General features: G+C 38.5%; 1 protein-coding gene across 6 annotated transcripts in view; it reads left to right on the top strand.

The window, feature by feature from the left end:
• LOC129702901 (mucin-2) overlaps positions 1-16,017 on the top strand; it is a 239,405-nt gene that overhangs the window by 195,081 nt on the left and 28,307 nt on the right. For 5 of the 6 annotated variants that reach the window (XM_055644987.1, XM_055644983.1, XM_055644980.1 and 2 more), the window contains 3 exons: positions 3,230-3,298; positions 13,890-14,093; positions 14,775-14,883. In XM_055644987.1, the coding sequence (XP_055500962.1) occupies positions 3,230-3,298; positions 13,890-14,093; positions 14,775-14,883 (382 nt within the window). The remainder of the gene's footprint in view (positions 1-3,229; positions 3,299-13,889; positions 14,094-14,774; positions 14,884-16,017) is intronic. The other variant, XM_055644981.1, reaches the window with a different exon arrangement.

Raw genomic sequence — 16,017 nt, forward strand, 5'->3', positions numbered from 1 at the left:
TATCCTATGGAATGCGAAAAACATAATGTGGCCGAAAATCAATGAATATTTTTTGAAATCTACTGGGGTTGCCTGGAATCTGCATCAACTTGCATGCATTTTAATCTCATGGGTCTGATGTATGATCATTCTAAATATATTTTCCAGCCGTTGTTTATATGAATGAGGAAATGAATGCGAGTACCATGTGATATAGGCAAATAGTCAAATTTTAGGTATATACGGAGTTTTTATCTCAAATAGTGAGTGCGGGCATTGCACCTGACAATTATGTCTGCTAGTGCAACTGATTGCTCATAAAATGTAAATTATAACATTAGAAATTAATCCTCAGTAGCAACTGTTGGAATGTGTGCTGTTTACCCCTAAAATGAAAAATAAATGTGAGGGTTTAATGTGATTTACAGTTTTGGCAAGTTTATTGGCAGCAGAGAAAACCGTTCTTATATTCTTATAGTAGTCAATACTTGAAAAGCAAACATTATAACAATATTCTCAAGTCAAGTCCAGTGTATTGGTATATGCACAAATACTTGGGGTATAGGTATAATGAAATATTACTTGCAGCAGCATCCTAGGCACATCAACTCAGACAACACACAAAAGCATTAATTATAGATAAATTACACAGAAATTCTAAAAACAATGAAAAGCAAAAGACTGTGGGGAAAAAAAACATGTACAAAAATACACAATTACAGAACAATTGCAATATAGTGCAAGAGTCAGTCATACTGCTCCATTGCCAAAGTAGAATTAGGGTTGTGCATATCGATTCACAAATCTGATAGTTGTAAGAAAATAGCTGTTGCTGAACCTGGTGGTGTGAGGCTTCAAGCTTTTTTTATTTCTCACCCAATGGTGGCAAGGAGAAGTGTGCATGGATGGAAGTGGGGGTCCTTGGTGATAGATGCTGCCTTCTTGAGACAGCATCTCATGTAGATGCTATTGACGGTGAGGATGGCTGTACCTGTGATGGACTGGACTTAGTCCACCACTTTCCCCAGCCTCCAGGCCACAATGCAATGGGTCAGAAACTTGCCAAAGTGCACCTGTAGAATTTTATTTGAGTATTTGGTGAAATACCGAATCTCTTTAAACTTCTAAGAAGTAGTTCTCCATGATTCCATCTATGCACAGGTCATCCTAGATATTAATTCCCAGTAATTTGAGTTACTAACTCCCTTCATCGCTGACCCATCAATGAAAACTGGCATGTAATCTCCCACCTTTTCCTTTCTGAAGGCATAGATTAGTTTTTTGGTTTTATTGACATTGAGTGATAAGTGGTTGTTGTGCCTCCAGTTGACCAGGTGTTCTATCTCTTTCCTTTACTCTGAGCCATTACCATCCATGATTCTGCCAACACCAGTGGTGTCATCGGCATTTTTTTTACATGGCATTAGAACTGTGCTTATGGAGTAGAGCAGGAGCTAATCATACAGCCTTGAGGTGCACCCATGTTAATATTAAGTGAGGAGGAGATGTTGTTGCCAATCTGCACTGATTGAGGTTTGCTGATAAGGACATACAGAATCTGGTTACAAAGGGTGGTATAGAGGTCCTGGTTTTGGAGCTTGGCGATAAGTTTGGAGGGGAAGATGGCATTGAATGCTGAGCTTAGTTCATGAACACCAGCTGACGTATGTATTCCTGCTATCCAGATGGTCCAGAGCAGAGAAAAGAACCAGTCAATAGATAGCATCTACTATTGAGCTGTTGTGGCCATAGCCATATTTAAGTGGACCCAGTTCTGAGGCATAAATATATTCGTGCCATAACCATCCTCTCTAAGCTCTTAATTACCAGACAGTAGTTATTTAGAGGGCTCACCATACTCTTCATGGGTACCTAGACAAATAGTTGCCCTTTTGAAGCTGGTGGAAATCTCGGGTCGGAGGAGCAAGGGGTTGAGGATGTCCTTGACTACTCTAGCCAGTTTGGCTTTAGCACTCGTTGAGGTACGTTGAGGTACGTTGAGGTTCGCCATTTGGGCTGAAAGATGCGCTGATTCACCCTCTTTATCGTCGGCCTCAGAGACCAAGATCACTCGGCCGTCATGTGCTGTGGGGGCTTGTGTAACTGTGTTATTGATTCTGCCTTTCAAAGCGTGCATAATTCTCTGCAAGTGTTATTCATGTATTCATGGCAATTGAGTAATTTATTAAGTTTAATTGGAGTGAATGGATTATTTGTGTTATGCAATTAAAAAGTGTCTAATTTAGTGCTTGTGCAGCATGTGCTAATAATATGTTATTGTATTGTCAATAAAGCTGCATTTTGCCCAAATTTTAATCGAGGATTATACCTTTAATTCGTATTTTTCTTTTTTTAATTTCAAAATATCTTATTTGAATTAGTCTTGAACAATGCTAATATTGGTACTAACGCTACAGAATAACCCTAGTTTTTCTGGATATAGTTCCATGGCTCTAAATAATGGCAAAATGATAGGACTCTTACTGGCATGCATTATTAATGGCGTAATATTAAGGTGGGCTTATAATAAATGCATCAAAATTCTCATTCCTTCAATTACAACAGAATCAAGCGTGTTATAAACATTGGACTGAGATTATGGAAGCACCTCAACTGGCCAGGTGTCCAATTAAACCAAATGGATTTATAAGTAATTTCAATGAAACAGAATATTAAAGATTTGTTAGCTATGATTTGTTGAGATCATTTATCACAAAGAAAACTGAGGAACATTTGAAGCAAAAACAGGAAATGTTGGAAATGTGCAGCAGTAAAATCAACATTCACAAAGAGAAAGTATATGCAAATGTTTTTGTTCTATATGTTTCATCAGAGCTGAAGACCTAAAGATAAGTTACTCTGTTAATAAGATTGGAATAAATAGAAATGAAAAACTGAAACTAAAATAAAAAGCAGAGGTTATAAGTTTTAAGGAAAAATATTATGTAAAGGTCCCATTCCAAGCTTTGTAAACATAATCCACATGAATACTCAGCAAGTTTGTGGAACTTATGCTCGTTATTTTTTTTTAGTTTTGTGATTTAACTGATTTTGTATTTCTTTACTCGTACACTTTCAGTGGTTGTCTTTTGGTTTTAATTTCTGATGAAACAAGTGAACTTGAGTCTTTGACGTACCTGCTGCATGAGGCCAAACTATTTTTACAATAGTTTCAATGTTTCCTTTTAGGTTTTGTGTACACAAAGCCAGAAAGTTACCATAAAATTGCTTTCTTTTAAATTTATTACAGACAAACCGCCTGTCTTCAGATCAACCCCAGTATCTAATATTGATGGCCAGGGGCAAGAAAGATTTAGAGGTACAGTATTCCTGTCAGCTTGGCTCAGATGGGAGCATCCTTGCCTCTGAGTCGGAAGGTTGTGGGTTCAAGCCCCACCCCAAGGACTTGAGAACATAATCTATGCTGACACTTTAGTGCAGTGTTGAGGGAATGTTACATTATCAGAGATGCAGTCCTTCAAATTCACTATTAAATTGCTGCCCAGTCTGTTGCCAACAGTGGTTTGGGTAGATATTAAAAGCAGCATGGTACTACACTTGAAGAGCAGGGAGTTCTCCCGGTGTCTTAATCAACATTCCTCCCTCAATAAAACCAAACTGACTGGTCTTTCCCGACAGCGCTGTTTTGTGGGACCATGTGTGCAAAATGCCAGCTTTGTCTGTCTGCGTAAGCCTATGCAGCAACAGTGAATTTAATCTGTTGCGTTTGAAGTACTTAAGAATGTTTGAGAAATGTGATAAGGTATATTGAGATGTGATATTTCATGTTAATTCTATCTTCAGTTTCATATTGGAAAGTATGAATGTATGGTTGATAGATATTTATTTAAAGCAATTTCCTAAACTGGATAATTTCTTGGATAGGATGGAATAATATCATTTCTGCCAGTAAACTGTTTCAATAAAATGTTTTTTCCATCATGTAAAACAATCTGAGTTCCAGGATCTAATGAGATGCAGAGCTTTTTCATAATCTGTCTATATTGCTTTATAGACAACTTTATTAAATAAACCATAAGTACGATTGGTGTGTACAATAGAAAAAATCGTGATGGTCTGTTCAGGAGTTGAGGCAGGGTATCTCACTGTTGTATGATCAACAGATTAAGAGCCTTTACTTTGATGACTACAGAAATAATATTAAAACCATTAAAAATATATAAATTAGTCTGTAACATTATTTTGAGTGGACAAATTACAATGATTTAAATTTTAAATAGCAAGTAACATTTGATCCAAAAGCAATGACAACATTGAACATTTTCATATATGTGGGCCACTGAAAGCAATTCTGATGCCCAAAAATCATCATGTTTTCAAAACAGTATGCATAAAGTAAAAGATTTATAACTTTTCTCATTTGATTTGAATCCATAAAATCAGTTCATGGAAGAAAATAGATCATAAAAATACTGTATATAGAAAGAGACACATGGACCCTTGTAGCTTTGCCAGAGCTGGCTCTTCTCATTTCCCTGCTCATTTTCAATCTCGTTATAATCTTCCTTTTCAAGTCCACTTAAAATTATGTTACAGGTTTTCCCTTAGTGATTATCCTTATTCTTTTCAATTAATAGTTTTTTTATTGGAGGGAAAAAAAAAAAAATTCACAGTACATCTGATGTATGGCATTACATTTTCCTCCATTTTGTTTTTTATAAATAATAATAATAATAATATAAACAAAATAACCCTAACCCACCCTCCCTAAACACCCCTTGGCAGCTTATTTTTTTCACAATCCAAATATATCACAAAATCAAATGCACTTTTTAACAATAATAAAGTAACAAAACAGAATAAAGGCGGATCCCCACTTACTGTCAAGTGCCCTCAGTCAATAGGTAGTTCCTTTATACCCTCAAAGTATGATAAAAAAGGGTTCCCATGTCAAATAAAACTTTTTCACAGACCCCCTCAATGTGAATTTAATCTTTTCTAACCTTAAAAAAAACATGACGTCTTCCAGCCAAGCAGCGGCAGATGGAGGAGTGGTAGATTTCCAGACCAGCAAGATTCTCCTACGGGCCAAAAGTGATGTAAATGTAATGATATCAGACTGGGTTGTATTTAAACCCAAGGTTTTATCTGTTACACCAAATACAGCTACAAGCGGGCAAGGTCTCACTGTCATCCCAAGGACTTCACTGATGGTTTTAAAAACCACTGCCCAGTAGTTAACAAGTTTGGGGCAAGACCAGAATGCATGAGCTAGATTGGCTGGAGAGAACAAGCACCTGTCACAGCCAGCGTCCGTCCCTGGATATATGTTAGCAAGCCTGGCTTTGCTTAAATGAACCCTGTGTAAAACTTTAAATTGTATGAGCCCCAATCTAGCACATGATGACGAGGAGTGGACTTTTTTCAGCGCTTCTGTCCAGCATTCCTCAGACAGACCCATACCAAGGTCATCCTCCCACCTATCTTTAACTTTGTTCAGGTTTTGATTTCCTAAATACATCAATTGAGAATATACTGCAGAGATCAGTCCTTTATTTGCAAAGGTAAGAGTGAGTTTATCCAACACTGTGACAGGAGGGAGATCAGGAAAAGAAGGACATTTTTTCATGACAAAGTGGCGAACCTGAAGATATTTAAAGAAATGATTATGTGGGAGGCCATGTTTTTTGTGTAGGTAGTCGAAACTATCAAATATGTTGTTAGCGTATAAATCCTTAATGCACATAAGACCATTCAAACCCCACTGTCGAAAGGTTGAGTCAAGTGTATAGGGGGGGGGGAATAAATGGTTACTATGAATGGGACCCAGAACTGAAGCTGATGTAAGCTTATAATGGCAACGAAATTGGTTAAAAATGTTGATGGTGGATAGTACGACAGGGTTGGATGTAAATCTAGAGGGTTTCAATGGCAGGGAGGAATATACTAAAGCTGGGAGAGACGAGGAGTAACAGGATTGTGATTCAAGCAGACACCTGTCTGTATCTGGTTGGTGGAGCCAGAATAATATCTTTTGGATATTGGATGCCCAGTAATAATTAATAAAGCTAGGAAGGCCCAGTCCAACTACTTCACAATCTCTTTGGAGACTGCACTTATTGACCCTTGGAACCTTGTTACCCCATATAAAGGAGGTTATAGATTGGTTAATTGAGTTAAAAAATTACTTGGGTAGGAAAACCAGCAAACATTGGAACAAGTAAAGAAATCTGGGAAGTACAGTCATCTTCACTGACTGCACTCTCCCAGCCATAGTGAGTGGCAGACTACGCCATCTCTCAAAGTCAGCCTTCATTTGGCTAACTTGAGGCATGTAGTTAGCTGCAAACAGGGATGTGAAAAAGCGGGTGATGTGTATTCCTAAATATACAAAACCTTCTTGAGATATGGGAAAGGGCAGGGTTTCCTGTTGGATCTGTAGGGCTAGGTTGATGGGAAAGCATTTGCTTTTTTGAAGGTTTAGTTTATAGCCGGAAAAAGTCCCAAACTGATCCAACAAGGACACAATTGCAGGGCCACTGGCTGTAGGGTCACTCACATAAAGAAGAAGGTCGTCGGCATATAGAGACACACGATGTTCCCTGTTACCTCTCCTAATGTCCTGGAATAATGTAGTTGACTTAAGTGTAATCGAGAGGGGCTCAATTGCAATCGCAAAAAGAAGCGGAGACAATGGGCAGCCTTGACGAGTGCCACGGGTTAATTGAAAATAATCAGATTGCAAATAATTTGTCTGTACACATTCTAAGGGTGAATGATATAATAGCTTAACCCAGGCTACAAATATTTTGACAAATCCAAATCTCTCCAAGACTCTGAACAAATATGGCCACTCCACTCGATCGAATGCCTTCTCCGCGTCCAAAGAGATAACAGCCTCTGGGCGCGGAGAAGCACTGGGCGAATAGACCACACTGGCCAATCGGCGGATATTAGAAAAGGAATGACGATTTTTAATGAAACCTGTTTGATCTTCTGAGATTATTTTGTGAAGTTGGCATTCTAAACGGCAAGCCAGCGCCTTCGCCAAAATTTTTACATCTACATTCAAAAGTGAGATGGGGCGGTATGATCCACATTGAGTCGGATCCTTGTCTTTTTTAAGAAGAAGTGAAATAGAAGCCTGTGAAAGTGGGGGGGGTAATGAACCTTTTTCCAAAGATTCTTGAAACATTTCTAAAAGAACAGGTGTGAGCTCATCCTTAAATTATCCTTATTCTAACCATCTGTGATATATGAAAAATCTTTTAATTCAACCCTCCATTCTTTCAGTGAAAATCATCAAGTTATTGATGATTTTACTTTAGGAAAGGGAGAAGGTCCAAGGGATTTTCAAAAGTCAGAGTTTGAGAAAGCGGATAAATGTGAGTTCAAATGGCGTCAAGTTGGGAAAAGGGGAAGTCCAACGGGATCTGGGGGTCCTTGTATATCAGTCTATGAAAGTAAAAATGCAGGTACAACAGGCAGTGAAGAAAGTGGATGGCATGTTGGCCTTTATAACAAGAGGAATCGAATACAGGAGCACAGAGGCCCTTCTGCAGTTGTACAGAGCCCAAGTGAGACCACACCTGGAGTATTGTGTGCAGTTTTGGTCCCCTAATTTGAGGAAGGACATTCTTGCTATTGATGGAGTGCATCGTAGGTTTACAAGGTTAATTCCCGGTATAGCGGGACTGTCATATGCTGAAAGAATAGAGCAGCTGCGCTTGTACACTCTGGAGTTTAGAAGGATGAGAGGGTATCTCCTTGAAACATATATCATTGTTAAGGGCTTGGACTCACTAGAGGCAGGAAACGTGTTCCCGATGTTGGGGGAGTCCAGAACCAGGGGCCACAGTTTAAGAATAAGCCATTCAGAATGGAGACGAGGAAACACTTTTTCTCACAGAGAATGGTGAGTCTGTGTTATTCTCTGCCTCAGAGGGCGGTGGTTGCAGGTTCTCTGGATGCTTTTAAGAGAGCTAGATAGGGCTCTTAAAAATAGTGGAGTCAGGGGATATAGGGTGAAGGCAGGAACGGGGTACTGATTGGGGATGATCAGCCATGATCACATTGAATGGCGGTGCTGGCTCAAAGGGCCAAATGGCCTACTCCTGCACCTATTGTCTATTGTCTATTATTGCCATGTGCACAAGTATGGTGAGGTACAGTTACAATGAAAACCTTGGTTACATTAACCTGGACTCAATATTATTGAGTCAACAGTCATCTGAAACAACCTTTCACCGTTTTTTTTTTTCTCAAACTCTGACTTTTGAAAATCCCTTGGACCTTCTCCCTTTCCTAAAGTAAATGTACTTCATTTTCTTTTTAATCTCTTCAAACGAAGAATCTGTTATTCCTGGCTTGATTTCAATTATCCACTGCAAATTATTAAGAAAAACAAATTAAATTGGTTGAACGGAAGCATAAATTTACAGTTGCTAATTGTCATTGAGCAACTCATATTCTCCGTTTTGCACTTTGAACTTAAGAAAACGTATTTTTCCAATTGCTAGCACATGTCTTCTCATGTGGTAGTGTATATATGCCTGTTAAATCAAATTCATTGAGTTTGGAAGCAGAGTACACTGCTCAGAGTATATTCCATTACATCTTTAACAAAGGCAGTTTAAAATGAATTTCTCCTATGCCCATAACCTCACAATCACAGTTAACTCATGTGCTATATTACAACAGTATATACACTTTAAAAGTGCTCAATAAAAGTAAGCTTATGTGGATCATTCTGTGAAAAGTGTTTTTAGAATTGCCTCATTTTACTCTACAATTTCTGGACTTTTTCACCCTTCGATATGAGCCTGCAACCTTTGCCACCTGACAACCATACTATTTTTTTTTTAATAATGATGTGTCATTGTTATCTTTGTCCAAACATCCTTCTTTGTCCACTATTGTGGCTTGACGACAGATTATGATAGAAAATAATTGAGACGATCAACAAAAAAAATCATTCATTTTCCAAGAGCCGTGTATTTATTTTAAGGTAATCCACACTATATAATGTGAGACCTAAGAAATCTGTTTAGAAAAATTCTTTTGAGAAATATGAAACCTCAGCAGAGCCCAATTTTCAGAATGTGTGGCTGGTGTATTGACGTGTTCAACATCTGTTTTTTCTTTTTTTCTTTCCAATTAAGAGTATTAGAATCCATGACATGCCTCCTAATATCACTAGCAGTAACCTTAAACTGAAAGCTAATTGGCAGCATTTTTAACCTAAACTGAATATATCCAAAAATGAATATTAGAAGTAAGGGTGAAGTAGGAAAACAGATTGTCGACAGAAGCAAAAGGTATCCAAGGAATTTGTTTGAATTATGTAAAAAGTTGAGTATTAAAGGCCAGGTAGTTCCTTTGAGGGATACATTGGATAGAAATATTATAGAGGATCAGGAAATGGCAGATGTTAAATGTATTTTTCACATCAGTGTTCAGAAGTGAAAACCATGAACAAAATCCAGATGCAGTTATTTGGCTTAGAATCTGTAACACATGTAAAGATCAATAAAGTATATATTACAAAGAAACTCAGAGAATTAACTGAAGAACACTTGCATTGGATAAGATATACCCCAGACTCATCAAGAAATCAGCCAGGAAATAGACGAGACTCTTGTTAATATTTTTGAGAGTTACATAAATTGAAGAGCTGTACCTGGACTGGCCTGTAATGAATGCTTTCCCGATGGAGTATTCAAAACAGGAATAATTGAAAACGTACTTTGGGCGTGTATATTATAAAATGTCGCTAGTGTACATTTAATGACAACTAGTTTGGAAATAAAAGGACACAGTGGGTAAATTTACTGGAATTCAGAGAAAATTTGTTCCAAGTAATTTAAGATTCACAGTTATTGGTTAATTAGACAGCTGGATTAAAAACCGTCTTGCAAACTGAATCCACTGGACTGAGCTTTGGATGTCCTTCTCTTTAAGGAGACCAGAGAGAATCAGTGAGTGTGATATGTCTGGATGTTTGAAAAGATTTTGAAGAGAGAGCACCCATAGGTTGTTCCGTAAAATAAAGTCCACAAAGATGCAAGTAACATTAGCATAGTTAAAACTTGATTGAGCCATTAGTTTTATGGGAAAGTATGAGGTTATACAGTGTCAGAGATTCATCAAGCCACACAGCATGGAAACAGGCCCTTCAGCCCAACTCTTCCATGCCAACCAAGATGCCTCATCTAAGCTAGCCCCATTTGCAACCATTTGGGCCATATCTCTTTGAAACTTTCTTATCCAAGCACCTGCCCAAGTGCCTTTGAAATGTTGTTATTATATCTGCCTCAACTGGCAGCTCATCCCATTTACTCACCACCCTCTGAGTGAAAAAGCTGCCCCTCGGGTTCCTATTAAATCTTTCCATCTTACCTTAAACCAATGGCCTCTGGTTCTTGATTCCCCTGCATCATGTAAAATACTCCATGCATTCACCCTAACAATTCCCCTCGTGATTGTATACATCTTCATAAGATCACCCCTTAGCCTCCTGCGCTGTAATGAATAAAGTCCTAGCTTGCCCAATCTCTCCCTTTACATCAAACCCTCGAGCTCTGGCAAGATTCTGGTAAATCTTTTCTGCATTCTTTTCAGCTTCCAATAGCAGGCTGATCAAAACTGAATACAATACTCCAAATGCAGCCTTAACAACCTCCTGTACAACTAACATAACATCCCAACTTCTATACAGGATACCCTGACTGATGAAGGCCAATGTACCAAAGGCCTATTTAACCACTGGTAAATATGGTGCGTGTATTTCGTTAGGAAGGAAAAAAAGCAATAATTTTTAAATGGTGCAACACTTGAAATATTCATGTACAAAGGGAATTTGGCATGTGGTGTCATAAAATAGAAACATAGAAAAATAGGTGCAGCAGTAGGCCTTTTGGCCCTTCAAGGCAGCAGTGCTATTCAAAATGATCATGGCTAATCATCCAAAATCAGTACCCCATTTCTGCTTTTTTTCCCCCCCATATCCCTTGATTCCTTTAGCCCTGAGAGCTAAATCTAACTAACTCTTGAAAATATCCAGTGAATTGGCCTTCTGTGGCAGAGAATTCCACAGATTCACAACTCTCTGGGTGAAAAGGTCTTTCCTCATCTCAGTCCTAAATGGCCTACCCCTTATCCTTAAACTGTGACCCCTGGTTCTGGACTCTCCCAACATCAGGAACATTTTTCTTGCATCTGGCTTGTCCAATCCTTTAAGAATGTTATATGTTTCTATGAGATCTCCTCTCATCCTTCTAAATGGCAGTGAATACAAACCCAGTCGACCTATTCTTTCATCATATGTCAGTCCCGCCATCCTGGGAATTAAACTGGTGAACCTACGCAATAGCGTCCTTCCTCAAATTAGGAGACCAAATTGCACACACTACACCAGAGCCCTGTACAACTGCAGTAGGACTTCCTTGCTCCTAAACTCAAATCCTCTCACAATGAAGGTCAATATGTCATTAGCTTTCTTCACAGCCTGCTGTACCTGCATGCTTACTTTTTACATGTACAATCTTGTACATGTACAAGCACACCAGGTCTCGTTGCACCGCCCTTTTTCTTAATCTGACACCATTCAGATAATAATCTATCTTCCTGTTCATGCCACCAAAGTGGATAACCTCACATTTATCCACATTATACTGCATCTGCCATGCTTCTACCCACTCACCCAACCTATCCAAGTCACCCTGTAGCTTCATAGCATCCTCATCACAACTCACACTGCCACCCAGCTTTGTATCATCCACAAACATGCAGATGTCATGTTTAATTCCCTCGTCTAAATCCTAATATATATTGTAAATAACTGGGGTCCCAGCACAGAGCATTGCGGCACTCCACTAGTCCCTGCCTGCCATTCTGAAAAGGACCCGTTAATTCCTGCTCTTTGCTTCTGTTTGCCAACCAGTTCTCTATCCATGTCAATACCCTACCCCCAATACTGTGCTCTAATTTTGCACACTAATCTCTTGTGTGGGACCTTGTCAAAGGCTTTTTTTGAAAATCCAGATACCACATCCACTGGCTCACCCTTATCCATTCTACATGTTACATCCTCAAAAAATTCCAGAAGATTAGTCAAGCATGATTTCCCCTTCATAAATCCATGCTGACTTTGACCGATCCTGTCATTGCTTTCCAAATGCGCTTCTATAACATCTTTAACAATCGACTCAAGCATCTTCCCCACTTCCGATGTAAGGCTAACTCGTCTCTAATTCCCCGTTTTCTCTCTCCCTCCTTTCTTAAAAAGTGGAGTTACATTGGCTACCGTCCAGTCCACAGGAACTGACCCAGAGTCGAGAGAACATTGAAAAATGATCACCAATGCATCCACGATTTGTAGGGCCACCTCCTTGAGTACTCTGGGATGCAGACCATCAGGCCCTGGGGATTTACAGTATCTGCCTTCAGTCCCAACAGTTTACCTAACACCATTTCCCGACTAATGTGGATTCCCTTCAGTTCCTCCCTCCCACTAGATTCTCGATTACCTATTTTTTTCTGGGAGATTGTTTGTGTCTTCATACAGAAAATATCCATGCTAGTACAACAAGCAATTAGGAAGCCAAATGATATGGTGGTCTTAATTCTGAATGAGATTGCTGAATTTAAATTATTTTGTTTTTCTTTCTTTTCTATCAAAGTGAGAATTGGCCTATATTTGAAGAGGTTCAGGATAAGTGCAATGCATTGAGTCGGATTAATAGTTTGTCAAAATGTTGTTGTCTTCAAGATGGAGAATCCAGAACTGGAGACATAGTCTCAGAAGAAGGGATTGGCAGCTTTGGACTGAGATAGGAAATGTCTTTATTCAGAGGGTGGTATATTAATGGGTTTAATTCATTGATTTTTAAACACTTGCAGGATCAAGACCTTTAGGGTCGGGTGGCTAGGATTAAGCACTGGATAAATCATGAGTGGTGAAACAATTTGTCGGGCTTTTAGCCTGCTATAAGTAATGGTTTCAAAGGAAATGGCATAAATTGGAATTCGGGAGTGGCCTGTGTGGGCTCAAAATTAAGGCAGGACATTGAAGGAATTCTGTCTGTTAATTTAATGGTTTGCAGACATGGTGTTGTCCTAATGCACATACTTACAGGGCAAGGCTTCCACCAGATTTGTCCTGCCCTCCTGTAACCAAACATTTAAAAGTTAGAGAGAAATTTAGAATTCTGTTTGGATTTTCTGACTATATTAAATGGGGAATGAACATGATTTTATTGATGACGTTCAATTTCACCAGGAATCAAAGGTAAGTAAGTGTATTTGATTGAAATTTTTAAAGGCTCATCTAACAAATACACAAGCTCTTGGAATGCTATAAGTTCTGATGAAACAGAAACAATGTGCATTGTGATCAATGCCCTAATTTGTACAGTTCACAGAAGCATTGTTAAAACTTTGATCAACTTATTGTGGTAGGTTTTGTTAGGTAGGTATTATGGCTATAAACAATTGCTTTTGGAAGCAGAAAAATATTTCAGATTAGATTGGGTTACTAAATTTTTAAATTCTTCCATCATCTTGAACAGATTGGATGAGCTTGGGCTGGGTTGAAGATGAGGTCTATTGAAAATACATTTGAAGAGATGAATGATTTTCTCATGTTACGTCATCTGTTTTCTTTATTAAAACAGATCACTTTCTGGCTAGATAAGAAATATGCAAAAATATGCTTATGGATTCCATATTCTGAAACCACATTTACAAAAAGTTGGTGACATTTTTTCTGTTGCATCGTGAAGAATGTTGGGAAAATATGTGTTATTCAGAGCACCTTGTGTTACTAATTCTTGAAATACAGTTCCTCTTGGTGGTTAACTATTTATGGCATATAGTTGTGGCAATTGTGGAGAATGTTCCATTGGATAGAGATTACTGACTAGTTATTATCCTGCTGCTCTCTTCCAAAGGCACTCATGTGAAATATATGAGAAAGGTAAACATGCCCTGCTCCATTACTGAATCACTGAAGCATTTTCCAGAAGAAAACAATACAAATGCAAAATTCTTAAATGTTCCACGATATCCACCTTCAAATGTTACACTTGTGACCGTTGAAGGGTGTCCTACCTTTCTCATAGTTGACTGGATGAACAATGAAAATGACACTGCAGGTAAGAGATCCACTTATAATATTCTTTCCACTTCTGCTTTTCTCTCTCTGGATATATGTGACTGTTTTGATCAATTATGACTTTTTCTGTTACTATCTAAGCTTTGTCAAATTGGAACTGATGGCAGATAAGTTATTCCACAATAAGAAATGTACTTTGCTGGGAATAAATCTCAGATATAAAAGGAACATACTAATAGGAGATTATTTGTCATTAACTTTTTCTACCCTGACACTGGACAATCACTGCCCTCCTTTGCTGTTCTTGATGAATAATATAGCATGATCTATCTCATAGGATAGGCCACCATTCATCCATCGTAGATCGGAAAGCAAAAAGAAGTCTAATATAGATTGCAAAGAGAATTGGATGTTGTCCAAAATTCTTTAGCTGCCACACAATCCTAGTAGAATGAATTGAATGGAGTTTTAGAACCTGTTAAGAATAGCCCATTGGAAATTGGCATGCTCTTCAATGGTGTCATGAAAATTTCTTATCCTGAATTATTTTACTACCTCAACTGAAAGATATCTTCAGGGAAAATCATATGTTGTATTTTATTTGCTTATCTTTTGGCAATCTAATTGTAACCAACTTTATCTTCAATTTTCCTCACTCTTGACATAAAATAATTATATTGTTTTTCCCCTTCTGAAATGTCTTTGCATTTTCATCTTCCAGAGTATGAGGTTACATCACAAATGCAAGGTCCAGACAACAAAACAGAGAAACTTGTTACTGTTACCAATCAAACCCACGCTGCGGTGGAAAATCTCAAACCAAACACTAGGTGAAAACTATATTTTTATTCTGCACAGTACCAAGTAATGCATTGTTAACTTATTCTCCACCGTCTGCATTTTTGCATCAAAGAATTCTATGTATATTACAGCCAGTTGGGAAAACATTGCATTTCATTTCCCCCCAAAATGCAGCATGTAATGGACCTGCAAATATAATATTTGGTCATCTTTGACCAGGGATAGATTCTTTTAAGCAGCAGCAGTTATCGATATTATTAATGTTGGTAGGTAATAAGGGTGAAAACCTACATTTTCACGAATGATCCGTATTCAATGGAAGTAGAAATGTTCGTCGAATGTAACTTACTGTAAGAAGTACATGCTTGAAGAATAAGGTAAAGCCACAAAATATCTATTTTGGAGTCTTGAGTGGGAACAGTGAATGCTGCAAATACTCAGCAAGTTGCAGAGAGAAGGAGAAAGAGGGCGAGAGTTGACATTTTAGGCTGATCGATGGCTTTGTTCACCCAGTCTATTTTGCAGAACTTCTTTGACTGGCTGGCCAGTGTAACTCTGAACTTCCAGTCATTGTCATTTGCTTCTCCATCCCACTCTACCCTCACAATCATAGAAACCTAGAAAATAGGTGCAGGAGTAGGCCATTCGGCCCTTCGAGCCTGCACCGCCATTCAATATGATCATGGCTGATCATCCAACTCAGTATTCCGTACCTGCCTTCTCTCCATCCCCCCTGATCCCTTTAGCCTCAGGGGCCACATCTAACTCCCTCTTAAATATAGCCAATGAACTGGCCTCACCTACATTCTGTGGCAGAGAATTCCAGAGATTCACCACTCTCTGTGTAGAAAATGTTTTTCTCATCTCGGTCTTAAAGGATTTCCCCTCTATCCTTAAGCTGTGACCCCTTGTCCTGGACATCCCCAACATCGGGAACAATCTTCCTGCATTTAGCCTGTCCAACCCCTTAAGAATTTTGTAAGTTTCTATAAGATCCCCCCTCAATCTCCTAAATTCTACGGGTGCTGTCTGTACAGAGTTTGTTTGTTCGTCGAGATCTTTGATTTCCTCTCACACTCCAATGACGTACATGTTTGTAGGTTAATTGGCTTGGTATCAGTGTAAATTGTCCCTAATGTGTGTAGGATAGTGTTAATGTGCAG

Source organism: Leucoraja erinacea, chromosome 13, assembly GCF_028641065.1.
Source record: "Leucoraja erinacea ecotype New England chromosome 13, Leri_hhj_1, whole genome shotgun sequence".
Taxonomy (NCBI): Eukaryota; Metazoa; Chordata; class Chondrichthyes; order Rajiformes; family Rajidae; genus Leucoraja; species Leucoraja erinaceus.